This window comes from Carya illinoinensis, chromosome 15 (assembly GCF_018687715.1).
Source record: "Carya illinoinensis cultivar Pawnee chromosome 15, C.illinoinensisPawnee_v1, whole genome shotgun sequence".
Classification (NCBI taxonomy): domain Eukaryota; kingdom Viridiplantae; phylum Streptophyta; class Magnoliopsida; order Fagales; family Juglandaceae; genus Carya; species Carya illinoinensis.
This window is the reverse complement of record NC_056766.1, coordinates 21,206,102-21,221,532: the sequence shown is the minus strand read 5'-3', so window position 1 is coordinate 21,221,532 and position 15,431 is coordinate 21,206,102. Positions and strand designations below refer to the sequence as shown.

The 15,431-nt window shown below is 37.9% G+C and overlaps 1 protein-coding gene across 1 annotated transcript; it reads left to right on the top strand.

Moving 5' to 3' along the window:
* The first annotated feature begins 11,813 nt into the window (after window positions 1-11,813).
* LOC122297827 lies at window positions 11,814-13,972 on the top strand. The gene is made up of 6 exons (XM_043108030.1): window positions 11,814-12,383; window positions 12,480-12,600; window positions 12,997-13,196; window positions 13,322-13,392; window positions 13,472-13,621; window positions 13,732-13,972. The coding sequence occupies exons 1-6, from the start codon at window positions 12,014-12,016 to the stop codon at window positions 13,876-13,878; spliced, it is 1,059 nt and encodes a 352-aa protein (XP_042963964.1). The 5' UTR covers window positions 11,814-12,013; the 3' UTR covers window positions 13,879-13,972.
* Window positions 13,973-15,431: the final 1,459 nt, after the last annotated feature.

The window sequence follows — 15,431 nt, the reverse complement described above, 5'->3', positions numbered from 1 at the left end:
TGTGTGGAAATGGTTTATGGTATGATTTTCTCAAGTATAATCGGAGTTGTTTATGGTATCTTTTTGGCGCTGGTAGTTGATCTTGCAAATTTCGAGGACGAAATTTGTTTTTAAGGAGGGGAGGATGTGATGACCCGCTTTTGAGTGTATTTTCACTGAATGGTTGTTTTTAATTTAATTAATATATTGGTTTATTTATTTTAAATTATTGTGTTTTAAATTAGTTTTTTTTTTTTTTTTTTTTTTAATTTATTGGATGTTGTGTTTAATTTATTTAGTTTTACGATTTTAATCTAGTTTTCGGCGGATCTGTTTTGGTTTCCGGAGTGAGGACTGGACCTCATTTCTTTCCTACATCTTTTCTTTTCTCTTTTCCCTTTTCTCTTTTTCTCTTTTCTCTCTTTTTCTTTTTCTTTCTTTTTTTCCTCCCTTTTTCTTTCCGTGCGTCGACCCCTCCCCGTGCGTTTTTCTCTCATTTATCCATCCCGTCGCTGCCCCTTTGACCGGCCGGTTCTCCGCCGTCCGGCCACCGTTTGATGCACCGTCACCACCATTCTCTTCCCCTTCCACCATAGATCATCCCCACCAATTTTCAGAGCCATCGGACCAGCCGTTTGCTTTCGAGAGCCGCCGGAAGTGGCTGCACCTGCTCTGTTTTTGCCCCTGTCGCCGGAACTGTTTTCTGCCCAGACCGCCGCCGTCCGGCCACCATTTGGCTCGCCGCCGGTCTCGTTCGAACCCCCTCCCTCCGGCGCACCTTCCCACCAAATATCTCCCCCATCCGGCCGGCCGTTTGGCCGGAAGAGCCATTTCTTTCCCCACGGATTTTACTCCGATCCGCCGCCGTCGCTCCACCTCCGGCCACCATTTCTTCACCACTTCATCACCGACTCCTTGCCGTCCTAACCCACCTATTTCCGGCCTCCAACGACCACCGGAACAGCTCCTACGAGCTTGCTTTCCGATTTGAGTTTTCCGGCCTATTTCCGGCGTTTTCGCCGCCACCCACAGCCAACCACCACTTTCAATAGCTTCACAATCATCCCTAAACCATTCCCTATCAATCCTAAGCCCTGGTTTGTCCCCGTTCAAAAATGGGTAATTTATTACCCACGGACACAGTGTAAATTACACTATTACGTTGCTTTTCCTCCGCCGTTTGCAACGCCGCGAGCTTTCTAAAAATACCGTATAGCGCTGTAAGTATTTTCCAAACCCTATTTTCAGATTTAAATATATATTGCTCATTCAATTATTTTACTGTTGTTGGTTGTTGATTCCGGACTGAGTCTGAGGAGTTTCGGGGGTCGGATGGATGGAGGACGGAGTTACTTGTTTTATTGATTTATATTGTTGGATTATTTTATTATGCATTGATATGGCATTTCATGGTGCATGCACGTGTGTTTTTGTTCATGTGTGAAAAGCCTGTGTATTGGCGTGAGTGGTTTTACGGGTGCGTGTGTATCACGAGCCCAAGCCGGGATGGGTTATTATCTCGGTGGAGCTCCTCTGGTCACTCGGGAGCGGAATAAACTGAGTGATGTCCCCTGAGTTGTCGAGAGAGATGACGGGAGCGGGGCTAGGGGATGCTTGGCTACGAACGCGCCGGGCGCGGAACCGGGCATCGCCCTACTCACCGACTCCGTGGCCCTTCGCTGGCGAGGGCTAGAGGATGCTTGGCTACGCACGCGCGGGGCGCGGAACTGGGCATCGCTTGTTAGGTGTCACATGCGTGGTGGTACTCTGCGGTGTGACACTGGAGCCAGGGTGTGCGGATGACCCCTAGGGGAGGTCATGGTGCATACGGTTAAAATTGGATAATGGTTTATGAGGCCAAATGGGACTTTTGGCGTGGGCCAGATGGACTTCTGGCGAGATATTGGGCCGGATGGACTTCCGGCGAGATATTGGGCCAAATGGACTTTTGGCGTGTTTTTCGGAAAGGATATGTTTTTGGGCCAAATGGGTTTTTGGCGTGTGTGGAAAATCAGGTTTTATGGGCTTTGTGCATTGGGCATGTTTCATGCATTTTGTTTGAGTCCTATGTGTTTTTATCTGGTAGTGTTTGGGTTTTACTTACCTGCGGAACCATTTTTGGTTCCGTAGCTTTTGGTGCAGGTTTGGAGGATGAGGAGGAGGAGGCTGAGCCCGAGGATGCGGCTCCGTCGGGTTGCTGATGTTATGCTTTCTTTTATGGTTTTAAAACTGTATTTGTGTTTTGTAATATTTTATTTAAGTATGTTTTAAACAGCTTGTATTATGTTAAGAAAAATTCTGGTACTTAGTTATGACTTTCGTTATCCGCTGCGTGTTTCTTGTGCACATTTGTTGCCTTTGCACACACTTGGCACCCGTCGATGGGATGGTGACCCCGGGTTGTCACCATCCGGACGTCTCGATTTCCCCGTGTTCGGGCGTGGGGATTTGGGGGCGTCACAAACATTAAATTTAATTGTTTCACTTACAAAAGAAGCACCTTTTTATATTGTTTATTATATTAGAATTAATAGATATTATCCTATAACAAGTTTTTTATATTAATAGATGTTATTTTTTCAAGGCGTTGAGGCAATTTAATCGCAAAAGCTTTGAATAGCAGAACGAAAGGCGATATCTTTGTATATTTCAATCAACTCAACTATGCATTGCAAGGTGAGTAGTTACTTACGATTTATTTTCTTTTTTCTATTTTGCTACACATATTTTGGTACTCTCATCTAATTCAATTATTAAGTTTCATACTAACGATATTTTGAAATGAATGAAACGAATGTCATTTACAACAGAAAGACGATTGCTGCGGAATGAATGACTCATCCAAGGTTAGTAAATTAATCACTCTCTTAGACTTTTGTATTCCATAAACGATACACACACAAATACATAAACACAAACATACACATATACATACAAACACGCGCGCACACACACATACACTTACATACTTACATACATACATACATACATACATACATACAACATATATACATACATCTGTACATACATACATACATACATACATGCATATATACATCCATACATATATGCATACACACACATACACAGATGAACATATACATACATTCATACACGCACAAACATACACAGACTCTTGCATACACATACACACACAGACACAAACATACATATATAAATACATGTGCATATACAGACATACACGTATACCTATGGATGCGTTATTGAGTTTGAAGAAGAGGAAATTGGAGTAAAGGTAATGATCTTAAAAATATTTCAGTTATTGTTATATTTTTTTGGTTCACTTTTTATGGAAAACATGACTTATTTTTTTGTTTTTTTTAAGTTTCAGACAAATAGTCGAGGCTTTGATGGTTTCTCTGTCTTCATTTGCTTCTTTTGCCGTCTCATGTTATCATCTCTTTTGCACTATTACTATTTAAGGTATATCTTCCATCTCGGACAAATTTAACTTAGTAGTTTATTCTAGTTCATTTCAAATTTTTTTACCATAGTTAACTATTTTAATTCTTTAAATTTTTTACAATAATTCAAATGATTGAAACTTTAATGAGATTTATATTATCAATTAATCTGAAACATTAAATTTAATTGTTTCACTTACAAAAGAAGCACCTTTTTATATTGTTTATTATATTAGAATTAATAGATATTATCCTATAACAAGTTTTTTATATTAATAGATGTTATTTTTTCAAGGCGTTGAGGCAATTTAATCGCAAAAGCTTTGAATAGCAGAACAAAAGGCGATATCTTTGTATATTTCAATCAACTCAACTATGCATTGCAAGGTTAGTAGTTACTTACGATTTATTTACTTTTTTCTATTTTGCTACACATATTTTGGTACTCTCATCTAATTCAATTATTAAGTTTCATACTAACGATATTTTGAAATGAATGAAACGAATGTCATTTACAACAGAAAGACGATTGCTGCGGAATGAATGACTCATCCAAGGTTAGTAAATTAATCACTCTCTTAGACTTTTGTATTCCATAAACGATACACACACAAATACATAAACACAAACATACACATATACATACAAACACGCGCGCACACACACATACACTTACATACTTACATACATACATACAACATATATACATACATCTGTACATACATACATACATACATACATGCATATATACATCCATACATATATGCATACACACACATACACAGATGAACATATACATACATTCATACACGCACAAACATACACAGACTCTTGCATACACATACACACACAGACACAAACATACATATACAAATACATGTGCATATACAGACATACACGTATACCTATGGATGCGTTATTGAGTTTGAAGAAGAGGAAATTGGAGTAAAGGTAATGATCTTAAAAATATTTGAGTTATTGTTATATTTTTTTGGTTCACTTTTTATGGAAAACATGACTTATTTTTTTGTTTTTTTTAAGTTTCAGACAAATAGTCGAGGCTTTTTGGTTTCTCTGTCTTCTTCATTTGCTTCTTTTGCCGTCTTATCTTATCATCTCTTCTGCACTATTACTATTTAAGGTATATCCTCCGTCCCGAACAAATTTAACTTAGTAGTTTATTCTAGTTCATTTCAAATTTTTTTACCATAGTTAACTATTTTAATTCTTTAAATTTTTTACAATAGTTCAAATGATGGAAACTTTAATGAGATTTATAGTATCAATTAATCTGAAACATTAAATTTAATTGTTTCAAATCATGCACCACGCAATGCCATAAAAATGCATAATAAAATAATCCAACAACATAAATCAAATAAACAGGCAACTCCGTCCTCCATCCATCCGACCCCCGAACTCCTCGGACTCAGTCCGGAATCAACCAACCAGCAGATAAAATAAATTGAATGAGCAATATATATTTAAATTTGAAAACAGGGTTTGGAAAATACTTACAGCGCTATATGGTATTTTTAGAAAGCTTGCGGCGTTGCAAACGGCAGAAGAAAAGCAACGTAACAGTGTAATTTACACTGTTGCCGTGGGTAATAAATTACCCATTTTCGAACGGGGACAAACCAAGGCACAAAATTGATAGGGAATGGTCTTGAGATATTTATGAAGCTAAAGGAAATGAGTTTGGCCGTGGGTGGTGGTGGAAATGGCGGTCGAAGGCCAAAAAGGGGCTGAACGGAGTTGAGCTCGTGGGAGCTGCTCCGGCAACGGATCGAGGCCGGAAATGAGTGGTTTAGGTCGGCAAGAGGTAGGGAAAGAAGCTGTGAAAAGATGGTGGCCGGAGGTGGTGCAACGGCGCCGGAATCGGTGAAAAACCGTATGGCTTGGAGGAGCTCGAGGTGGCTAACGGTGGCTCGGATGGAGGTGAAACTTGGTGGGGATGTTCACCGGTGAGAGGGGAAGAAAACTGGGTGGGTGGTGTAGGCCACGCCGCCGGCGAGCGGCAGTTCTGGGCTACGAAAGCATTATTAGCCACGAGTAACAAAGGTTTGCCTGTGAAAGTTCTCATGGGAAAAGCTTATTTTTACCCACAAGTTTAAACTGTCATGGGGAAAAAACTTATCCCACCGATTTTATTCCATGAATGTCCTACAACACGAGTTGGTGGAAACAAAGTATTTCCCATGGATACCATGCATCTAGCCAACTCTTATTCGGTAAAACCCTCATTTCTTGTAGCGTACCATTGGTATTAACAATTTCTTTATATAGTAGGTAAGTAATTAAAATTTAAATTATATAGGAGGCTTTATGTAATTTTATGGACATGAAAAATAAAACCATACAAGTACTAATATTTAAAGATCTGGAACTATTAACTATCACAAGCCCTATAACCCACGCAATGCGCGAATTGTCATAAAATAGAGAAGTGATTGTACAATATATCCGAATCTGTATATATCGGAGTATGTAGTCTATAAAATGGGATTCAGTATATATTCGAGTACAAAATACTTTTTAACCAAAACATTGCAGAGCCGATCCACTCTCCATAGCTTGTATCCTTCACCATCTCTTGCGTGCCTTGAGTTTACTGAAACATACGCATTCGTCTAATATTGAAACCTTGTACAACCCACAAAAGATGGACATTAAAGCTAGCAAACCTACCAACCAAATCAAGAAGTAAAACAAAACGATCAATCAAATACTTGCGTATTCACTATTTTTAGTTACCCAAATTTAACCATTTTTTCATTGCGGTGTGCGAAGGTTGCACCTTCCAAGGTGCCTAATAATTTATTTAACTACAATGGAGATCATAAAGTCTTAATTAAAATAATAAATTCATTAATAATGGGATATATAAAAAAAAAGTGCCTAACAATTTATTCGAGGCATCGTCTTCTCAATAATGGCAATGATCACCATAAAATGTATTCTACCCATCTCTCAAATCGGAAGCTTCAAGAGAAGAGAATAAAACTATGAACTATTAACTAGGATTGTTCATCCAAGTTCTAACCTGAGAACCTGAGTATACCCGGATCGGAACCCGGGTCTCAAAACCAGGCCGAAATCAGGCCCAGGTTAATCTGGATTAGAGCCGGTCCGAAACTCGGATGTATCCCGGTTTTTAAAAAACCCAGATTCCAGTTTCTAGGTTGAACACGGTTTTTTTTTTTTTAAATTACAAAAACCTATATTATTATATTTCTTTTAATAGCGTTTTATTTTTATCTTAAAGCCTATATTCTATTACAAAATTTTCAAGATAATAAATTTAATATCGATCATGTAAATGCATGCAAAAAAATAAAAATGCAATCACTACATGTTATATTATTTGATATTTATACATTACATTACAAAACACAATTACGATATATGAAATCACATATAAAAAATGGATTACATTAAGCCACCAATACATATTACATAATATACGTTTGATTCATGCAATCAATGCATTCTTCCAGCCATTGTTGGTCTAAACTTATTTGCAAGATGTATTCAATAATATTCTTGGGCTGCTATATCATAGTTTCCTATAAAAGATGCAATCATAAGAAGCAGAAAATAGATTAAAATAAACTGCAACTTTATAACCAACTAGTAATTGAGTATTAAAATAAACTTGGACTATGAAATCATATCACCCAAAACAACAAAAAATGAAGATGAAGATGAAAATGAAAATTTGATTATGTTTTCCATGACATTGACACTTCTTCTCCAAAGCAAATGATGAACATGACCTTCTGATATACACATAAATGCCCACTTCCCTAATCTTAATGACAAGCTATAAGTTCAATCAAAATATAGATGTTACTTGAGGCTCTCATAATTGAAGAATTGAAGTACGTGATTGCCCATCAATCTACATAAAAATTATATGCATATGTGTAACAATGAATGGATAAGAGTCAAAATATGCTTTTACAAGAATCCTAGAAGTGGGATAGAAGCCAATCGCATATTAGTAAAGCAACAAGCAAGGGATTGAGCTAGGTAAAAAGTGGATAAGAGTATATTTCTCTCCCCCACAGACATCACAAATGCTACAGAACCCAGAAAGAAAAACAACCCATACTTAAAAATAGAGCAGATCGAGCAAAATTTTTATTTCATTGCTTCTATAAGAGTGCACATCCAGCTACCCAAACAATTATTTGCTTATCAGTACATTCATCAGAAGAAGTAAACTCAAGAACACTCCAATAATAACATGCTATTATCAAATTGCCAATAATAAGAACACTCCAATAAGAACACTCCAGTTGTATTTGTCTATGAGCTGTTTTGCTTGTGCTGAGTTAGATCTAATTGCCAATTCTCCTCTATTTTGACGTATTGACAGTTTTTTAACTGGCTAGATGTGTTTTCCTATTACCGGTAGACCGCATAAGAAGTTCCTATAATATGTCAAAATCATTGTGAATTTTACAAAAGTACTACCAATATTTTACACATCTAAGTGTATGATTCTTGCTATCTGAAGCATCACTTTCAATGTAACACTTACCAACTAGGACATGAATAGCTCTTGAGAGAAACTCTTATCCAAATTTTCTTTTCCCTCATTTTCCCAGCAACCAAACAGATAAACAAAACAAATCCAAATCAACAAAGTACTCAAAAGGAAAAAAAAATCCTAAAAAATCTACTGCAATCTGAACTTGAATAGAGGTGCTAGCACATATTTGATCCAAAAAACACACCCATAAAAATAAAGGATACAGCAGATCTAAACTACCTTTCACAAACTGAACATCTCGAGCAAGAGAAACGGCGAGCCCAAAGTACACGTGCAGCCAAGGCTAAAACCGATAAAAAAAAAAAAGGTATAAATTAAGATCTGAACTACCTTTCACGAAATAGATTAGGGGGGAAGAACTAACAGAAAATAAAATAACAGAATACAAAAACGAGAAACAGAAGAACCAATGTAAAGACTAAAAAACTTGAAAAAAAAACCCCCATGTTTAACAAAAAATAGCAGATCTACCTTTTTTGTAGGGTCAGTCGATCGAGAGAGAGAGAGAGAGAGAGAGAGTACCGATCTAAAGTCCGGTGACGGCGATGAGAGAGAGATAGATAGCGGCAAAACTTGAAGGCAAGACTAGGGTTACATTCGTTGGGTTCGGACGAGCGAGAGAGAGAGAGAGAGAGAGAGAGAGAGAGAGAGAGAGAGAGAGAGAGAGAGAGAGAGAGAGAGAGAGAGAGAGAGAGAGAGAGAGAGAGAGAGAGAGAGATGAATCGAGGATCAATGATTCTGAATCACGATTTTTTATTTTTATTTTTATATATAAAAACCGGGTACTGGGGTTAAAATTTGGTACTCGGATGTAATACCCGTAACGGGGCTGGATTGGGCCGGTTTTAAAAATGCAGGTTTCGGCTTGAAAACCATAACCGGACACCCGGTTATCAGGGTTTCGGGCTGGTCCGGATAAAATCCAGCCCATATGAACAGCCCTACTATTAACTTGAAATGGATAGCTATAAGAACTTTTTAAAGTCCGAGGTCCATAATCCCACACTTGATTCACAAATAATCTAGCTTAACTCATGATCCCAAAAAATAAATATTTAAATATGATCTTTATGTCACTCAGTTTCTAAAAAGACGTGTCACTAACTGATTATATTGTAGAAAATAATTTACAAAGTTTTGAGTTTTTTATATAGACCTAATAATAATATTGTTTAAATATTCTTAATATATCTTATTTTAGAATTACAACTAAGTGAATAGTTATATTTTATATAAATCTATTAAAATAAATAGCAGAATGCTTAAATCCAATCCTTTTTACTACAGTAATCCTAACAAAAACAAACTCAAGTGAAATCAAGCCCAAATCTAGTAAGCAATCACTCTTTGTCATGATTTTGAATTCAAAAATAATGAATGATAAGGTCTTTAAAAGAATAAAGTATTCACTTTTAAAAAAAGCGAAAGAAAAAAAAAGGGGGAAGTTGGGGGGTTGGAATGTAATTTAGCCATAAAGAAGTAAAAGCAAGTTAGATATGCTATTATGCTTTAGAAAATGAGGGTTACTACATTTTTACTATCTATTTTTTTTTTAATTTTTAATTTTATTTAATGGTTAAGGAAGTGATTATTAATAAAATTATATATATTTTTAATTTTTTTAATGACTAAAAATGTTAAAAAAATATTTAAAAAAATGATAAAAAATAAAAAATTTCTAATACCAGTAAATAGGTAAATAATAAGGTAGTAAACTATCAGTTCCCGGGCTGCTTTTAGCCACATATCTCACCGAGAGGTAAAAACAGATTCACTTGAGCGAAAAGCCATGTGACAGACTCACCGAGAGGAAGGAGAGAACTCAGAGAATGTGACGAAACTGGTGGCTGGACTGAGGCTACCATGGCGAAGGCTTCTGTGTAGCAGAAAATAATTTAGGATTCGTTAGGCTCAAGAACAGTGGAGAAAAGAGAGAGGAATCGGCGTGTGGGCGGGCATGAGTTTAGTGCGAACTCATCGCAAATGCTAGTCTCATCGCAATTCTAGTCTCATCGCAACTCTTCCCTCGTTGCAGTGACCAAACTCTCACCCCATTGCCAAGCCTCAACACCACAGGGAAGCCCCACAGCCAAGCTAGATTCTACGTCGCAAGCCCCCACCACAATGACCAAAGTCTCATGCACGACGAAAACCACCCATGACCCAACACTGTCGAGTCTCTCGTGCACGACGGAAACCGCCAAGCCTGATCAGCCACCGTGCAACGACAACATACTCCACAAAGCTGCCCACGCCACCGTGCCAGCCACCGCAAAATTTTGGAAGGGGTGCTCTGTTTTACACCACCGAAAACAAAGGAATTTTCTCCCCACTGTGAGCCACATTGCTAACCCCACCTCTATAGAGGTTTAGACAAAATGATTCACCCGATTCTTATTAGAAGAAGAGGTATAAATACAGATTTGAGAAACTAAAATTACTCCTAAACTTGTGAACTTGTGCTAACGTATAACAACATATATGAAAATAAAGGAAAGAATGAGCTGTACAGATTTCCTAAACTAGCTGATCAAATGCAGTTACGAATTCTGATGCTGATTTTCTGCATGAATACTAGCTGTCCTTATAACCTCGACATCGCCACTTGCATAGACATTGCCATTGAGCACCCCACGACATCCCCAAACCGCTGCTTCTCTCTCTCTCTCTCTCTCTCTCTCTCTCTCTCTCTCTCTCTCTCTCTCTCTCTCTCTCTCTCTGCCGTGAATGACAGTTTGCTCTCCCTCCTTTTCTCCTCGTGCTCTGCCACCACTCCCAGCCATGCCGCCGTCGATAGTCATCCAGGCTGTCGCCGCACGTAACGATTTCTCGGTAAGGAACTCTCCTCTCTATCGCACGGGTTGGTCTGGAAGTGTGCTTGGGAGTGGTTTCTCTGATTCTTGTTTCTCTGCATGGGAGTGCTTGGCCACTTGTTTTTAACTATCTCGAAGAACTTTGGAAATAAACTATAGAGCACGTTGAAAATTGCACCACTTGACCCTTTGTAAATATGCTGAATCATTGTACCTCTCGACTCTTTAAAAATAGACGGAATTATGCTGAACTGTAGTCCTGAAAATCAGATTCATCTAAGAGGTGCTCTTATTTTTTTTTTACACCGATTGACGTCTAAGCGGTGCTCTAAATCTTTTCCATCGATTGAAATTTGGTTCTTCAAAGTCTGGCGCCGTGGGGTGGCTTGGTTGTGGGGGAAAGGTTACACTCTGTTTCGGTGGTGCAAAACAGAGTGCTTGGCCATTTGTTTTTAACTACCTCGAGGAACTTTGCAAATAAACTATAGAGCACATTGACAATTGCACCGCTTGACCCTTTGTAAATATGCTAAATCATTGCACCTCTGGACTCTTTGCAAATAAATGGTTTGCAACTTTCCTCGTTCATTGCACTGCTTGAGCCTTTACAAATAAACGATTTGCTGGTTTGTAAGATGTGTTGATAATTTATGGATTGTTAAGCCGATTTTTGCGGACTGAATGCCAATTTAGCAAGTTAAAACTTGAATTTTATATAATTAAATAGATTTTATCACAAAATAATAAATTAAATTTAAAAAAATAAAAAACCCGCACATTGTGCGGGTTATAGGCTAGTATTTAATATAATTAATTTTATATAAGTGTTTATGATCTATCACTAAAACGAAAATCATTAATTCTCGATGGCCTTTACTTCGTTTGAGATAGTACCATATGCCCCTTATCGTGGAACTTCCATTACCAAATCCCCGCTCACAATGTTTCCCAACCGACTCCATATCTCCACTAACTGCCATTGCCACCACTTAAATAACTCCTACTTCCTCACTCAATCAGAAATAAACCTTTCACTCGGTTTCTCTCTGGCTCTCGCTCTTCATTCTCAAGTACCAACGGCGAGAGTTGGTGCTTGGGAACCCCAACACGACGCTTTCTCTCCGTATCGCGGCGCGGCGAGGCGCTGCGCTGTCATTCCGGCGCCGGCCGCTACCAAATCTACTTCAAAGATCACAGAGAAAAGAGAAGAATTCCACACTGAAGAATAATCAAGGATGGCAGATCCTAGCGCCATTGAACCGTACATTGACCCGTACGACCGCCCATTGACCGACAACATCAATTTCAATTTCCTGAACGACTCCATCCCCACCGTTGCCGATTTATCATCATTTGCTCAACCAACATCTTCCGATTTTGCGTCAGTTGCGCATTTACTCGACGTTGATCGCTTTGAAATTACGGCTGTGTGGGATATGCGCAATGACTTTAATAATTGTGGAGCGGGGAACAAGTCTCAGGCCGCAGGCCCTTCGGAGTGTGCCGGTGATGGAAATGCGAGGCCGCTTTCCTCTTGGCCTGTGGCACCAATCCCATTTAATTGTAGCTGTTGCCATGTGCTCAGAGAAATCACTTACAGTAATGGTATTTTGTTTTACATACGAATTAGTTTCAACTTTGTGTTTATATGTATGAACTTGCTGATCAAGTTAATCACCTATATATATTTCCTGGTTGTAGGGACCAATACCAAGAAACTTGAGATACATGGAAGACTCGGTATCATGATCTGTCATGCTGTTCTTGAGGATCTGCAAAATGTTAATGGGAATTCTTCGAGCAATCAGTATCAAATGTTTGAGTAAGATTTTCAGTTTTTTTGTGTCCTTTTAATTAACTAGGAATGGGTAGATACTCCTACTACTTAATAGGTGGAATGAAAATAGTTTGTTCTTTAACTTTGTTCAAGTCATGAGATAATGCTAGAAATTTTTTCTAATTCATGCTATTTCCATGGCCCTTTTGAGAATTTCCGCATTCTTTTTCCTTTTTCGGTGAAAGTCATCCGCATGGCATTTTAACCAAACCCTGCATCTTGAGCCACAACCTGTATCTTGAGACACATACACATACACATACACAAGCACACACATTTCTGTTAAGTTAGTCAGTGAATCTACATATTGTTTCAATCAACTTCCAAGTATTGTTCGGGAAAAGAGGAAAATTTTTCATTTTTATCTTTTATTTTAATCAGTTTTTGTAAGAAAAGCATAGAGGACGTCAAGCAGTTTTTAATGAAGTACTGTTCGGAGCAAAATATAGCGGGCTATGTTATGGTGCCAGATCCGTTAGCGACTTATTATGAAGCCCTCTGTGTTGGACTAGAATGGGACGACGACGTTCTTCTTGGTGATTTCATTGACTTGAATTTTCAACCATCCCCTACGAATTCAGGTTGGTTCGCTACGTGCTGCTGCCCGCTTGTGAATATATATTCTAACTCAACATTAGCTAGCAAATTTACTTTGGTTTCTGTACACAATACTGCGTTTCATGGGCTTTAAATGGATATTTATCAGGAGGAGCACGTCCAATGAATGAACCAAAGGCCACAAGCTGGACACATGATAAGCTTTCCCTTGCAGCACAGGTTGTTGCCTCTTCATCCCTCTGATCTCATTTTCAAGAAGTTTTCAATTCCTGATTCCGATTTCTATGTAGTAGTGCAGAGGGAAAGAGCGGGAAAGTTAACGCTAAAAGAGGTGGGCCGTTACTTTAATCTTCCTATAGAGGAAGCAGCTAAGAGATTGAAACTGTGCCCAACTGTTCTCAAGAAGATATGCCGAAGAGATGGAATGAGTCGATGGCCTCACAGAAAGGTTTGCGCCACTCACTATATATATATACTCTTTTCCTTCTGATCGACATCATTTAATGCTTGGAATAAGTCGTGTATTATTTCTTATTATATATTGATTAATGCATGCAGGTTAAAAGCCTGCAGAAGCAAATATCAAGTTTGAGAGCAAGTTTGGAGTCAAATATCAATGCAGAGGAAAGAGCAAATGCTCAAGCTGAAATTGACAGACTTGAGCAAGAACTGACCGATGTTTGTCGTGGGGTTACATTACAATGACTTGAAGAATATTGTACTTTTGTGCTTCGATCTGGGAATTGGTTAGACTTCTCCAGTTTTGCATCTATGAGAGGCTCTTTATTTTATTTTATTTTTTTTTGTGTTATTGGATTTGTAGAAATACATATAGAAGTTAATTGAGAAAGAGGGGGGGGGGGGGGGGGGGTGGGAATTAGGCTCATCATGTACAATGGACAGCAATAATTTTATTATTGACTGCTTGGTATGGTTACACAAATTAAACTATCTCATCTTATATAATTATTATACATTTATCAAACTCCCGTACAAAAGTTTGAAAAAAATGTAACACTACTCCACCTGGAACTACAAAGAGATAGTATCATTGTAAAATATTGGGAATTTGACAATGATAATCCATAAATTTGGTTAAGTAGAAGTGATGATGCTTAAGAGATTTAAGCTTTTAGAAATTAATTGAGTCATTTAGGATCATAATTTGGTTAAATAACATCTACGATTTGATTAATTAAAAATTTTAGAGATTTTTGAAGTAATGAAACTTCTTATAAAAGTAATTTCGAAGAGACCAATAGAAAGATAGCAAGTGGCATGAGGAGGACTTGCCACCTCATTGGGCTTGGAAATTGATCCATAGCAATTCATGGAGCTTAGATAGATATGTAGAAGCCCAACAATTTGGTTAAATTGATGGTCTAAACATGATAAGAGAAGAGCCGAAGAAATATTCAAGACAAGCCCTGATATAGAGCCCAACTTAGAATTTGAGGCCTAAGGAAAGGCCCATTTCACATTAAGGCCTAACTCAATAAAAACTTGGGGCCCAAAAAGATTACCCAACTTGGAGAGCTAGCATAAGATTCTCATCACATTACTATCTCAATAGAAAAAATCACCACCTAACATGGTTCTTCTTGCTGCCATCCTCCATCATGAGTTAGAGTTTCAATTCTCAAAACACCTCACGATGCAATGAAATAGTTATAGCAATAGTTACTTTGTCAAATCACCAAATATTATTTATGCTGATTACTCTTAGCTCTTTTTCCTTGATTTCTTTTTCCCTCAATTTCATCTTTTCTTCTTGATTTGGATCAACCTTCTGCAACACAAGAATACTAAATCAAGTGCAGCTCATGTCATGTAAAGATAAGGCATGTCATTGTCATGTGAGCTCACCAAGCACTAGGTGTAGCCAATTCACTCCAAGAACAAACCAACAAATTTTGATCATTCAAACAACCATCTCAAAATGGTTTTCTACAAACGATTATCCCCCTTTCATTCTACCTAACTCTGAAAAATCTAGACCTAATGTTAGGACAAGAACAACCCCTCCATCATCATTTAATGTCAAAAACTATTTCACCTAAAAAGTGAAACATGGTCATCCAAACTGCACCATTATTTTCTAACTATTTTTTTTTTTTTTTTTGTAGCAACTCAGCCCTCTTCACACTCCTCTAGCCTTGTCCTTTAGGTTTAAATTAGGGTTCCAAGTTACTCATATGCATACTTGGTCAATCACCCTCCGCTTGATAGCATAGCTGATTGGATTGATGAAGGAAGTT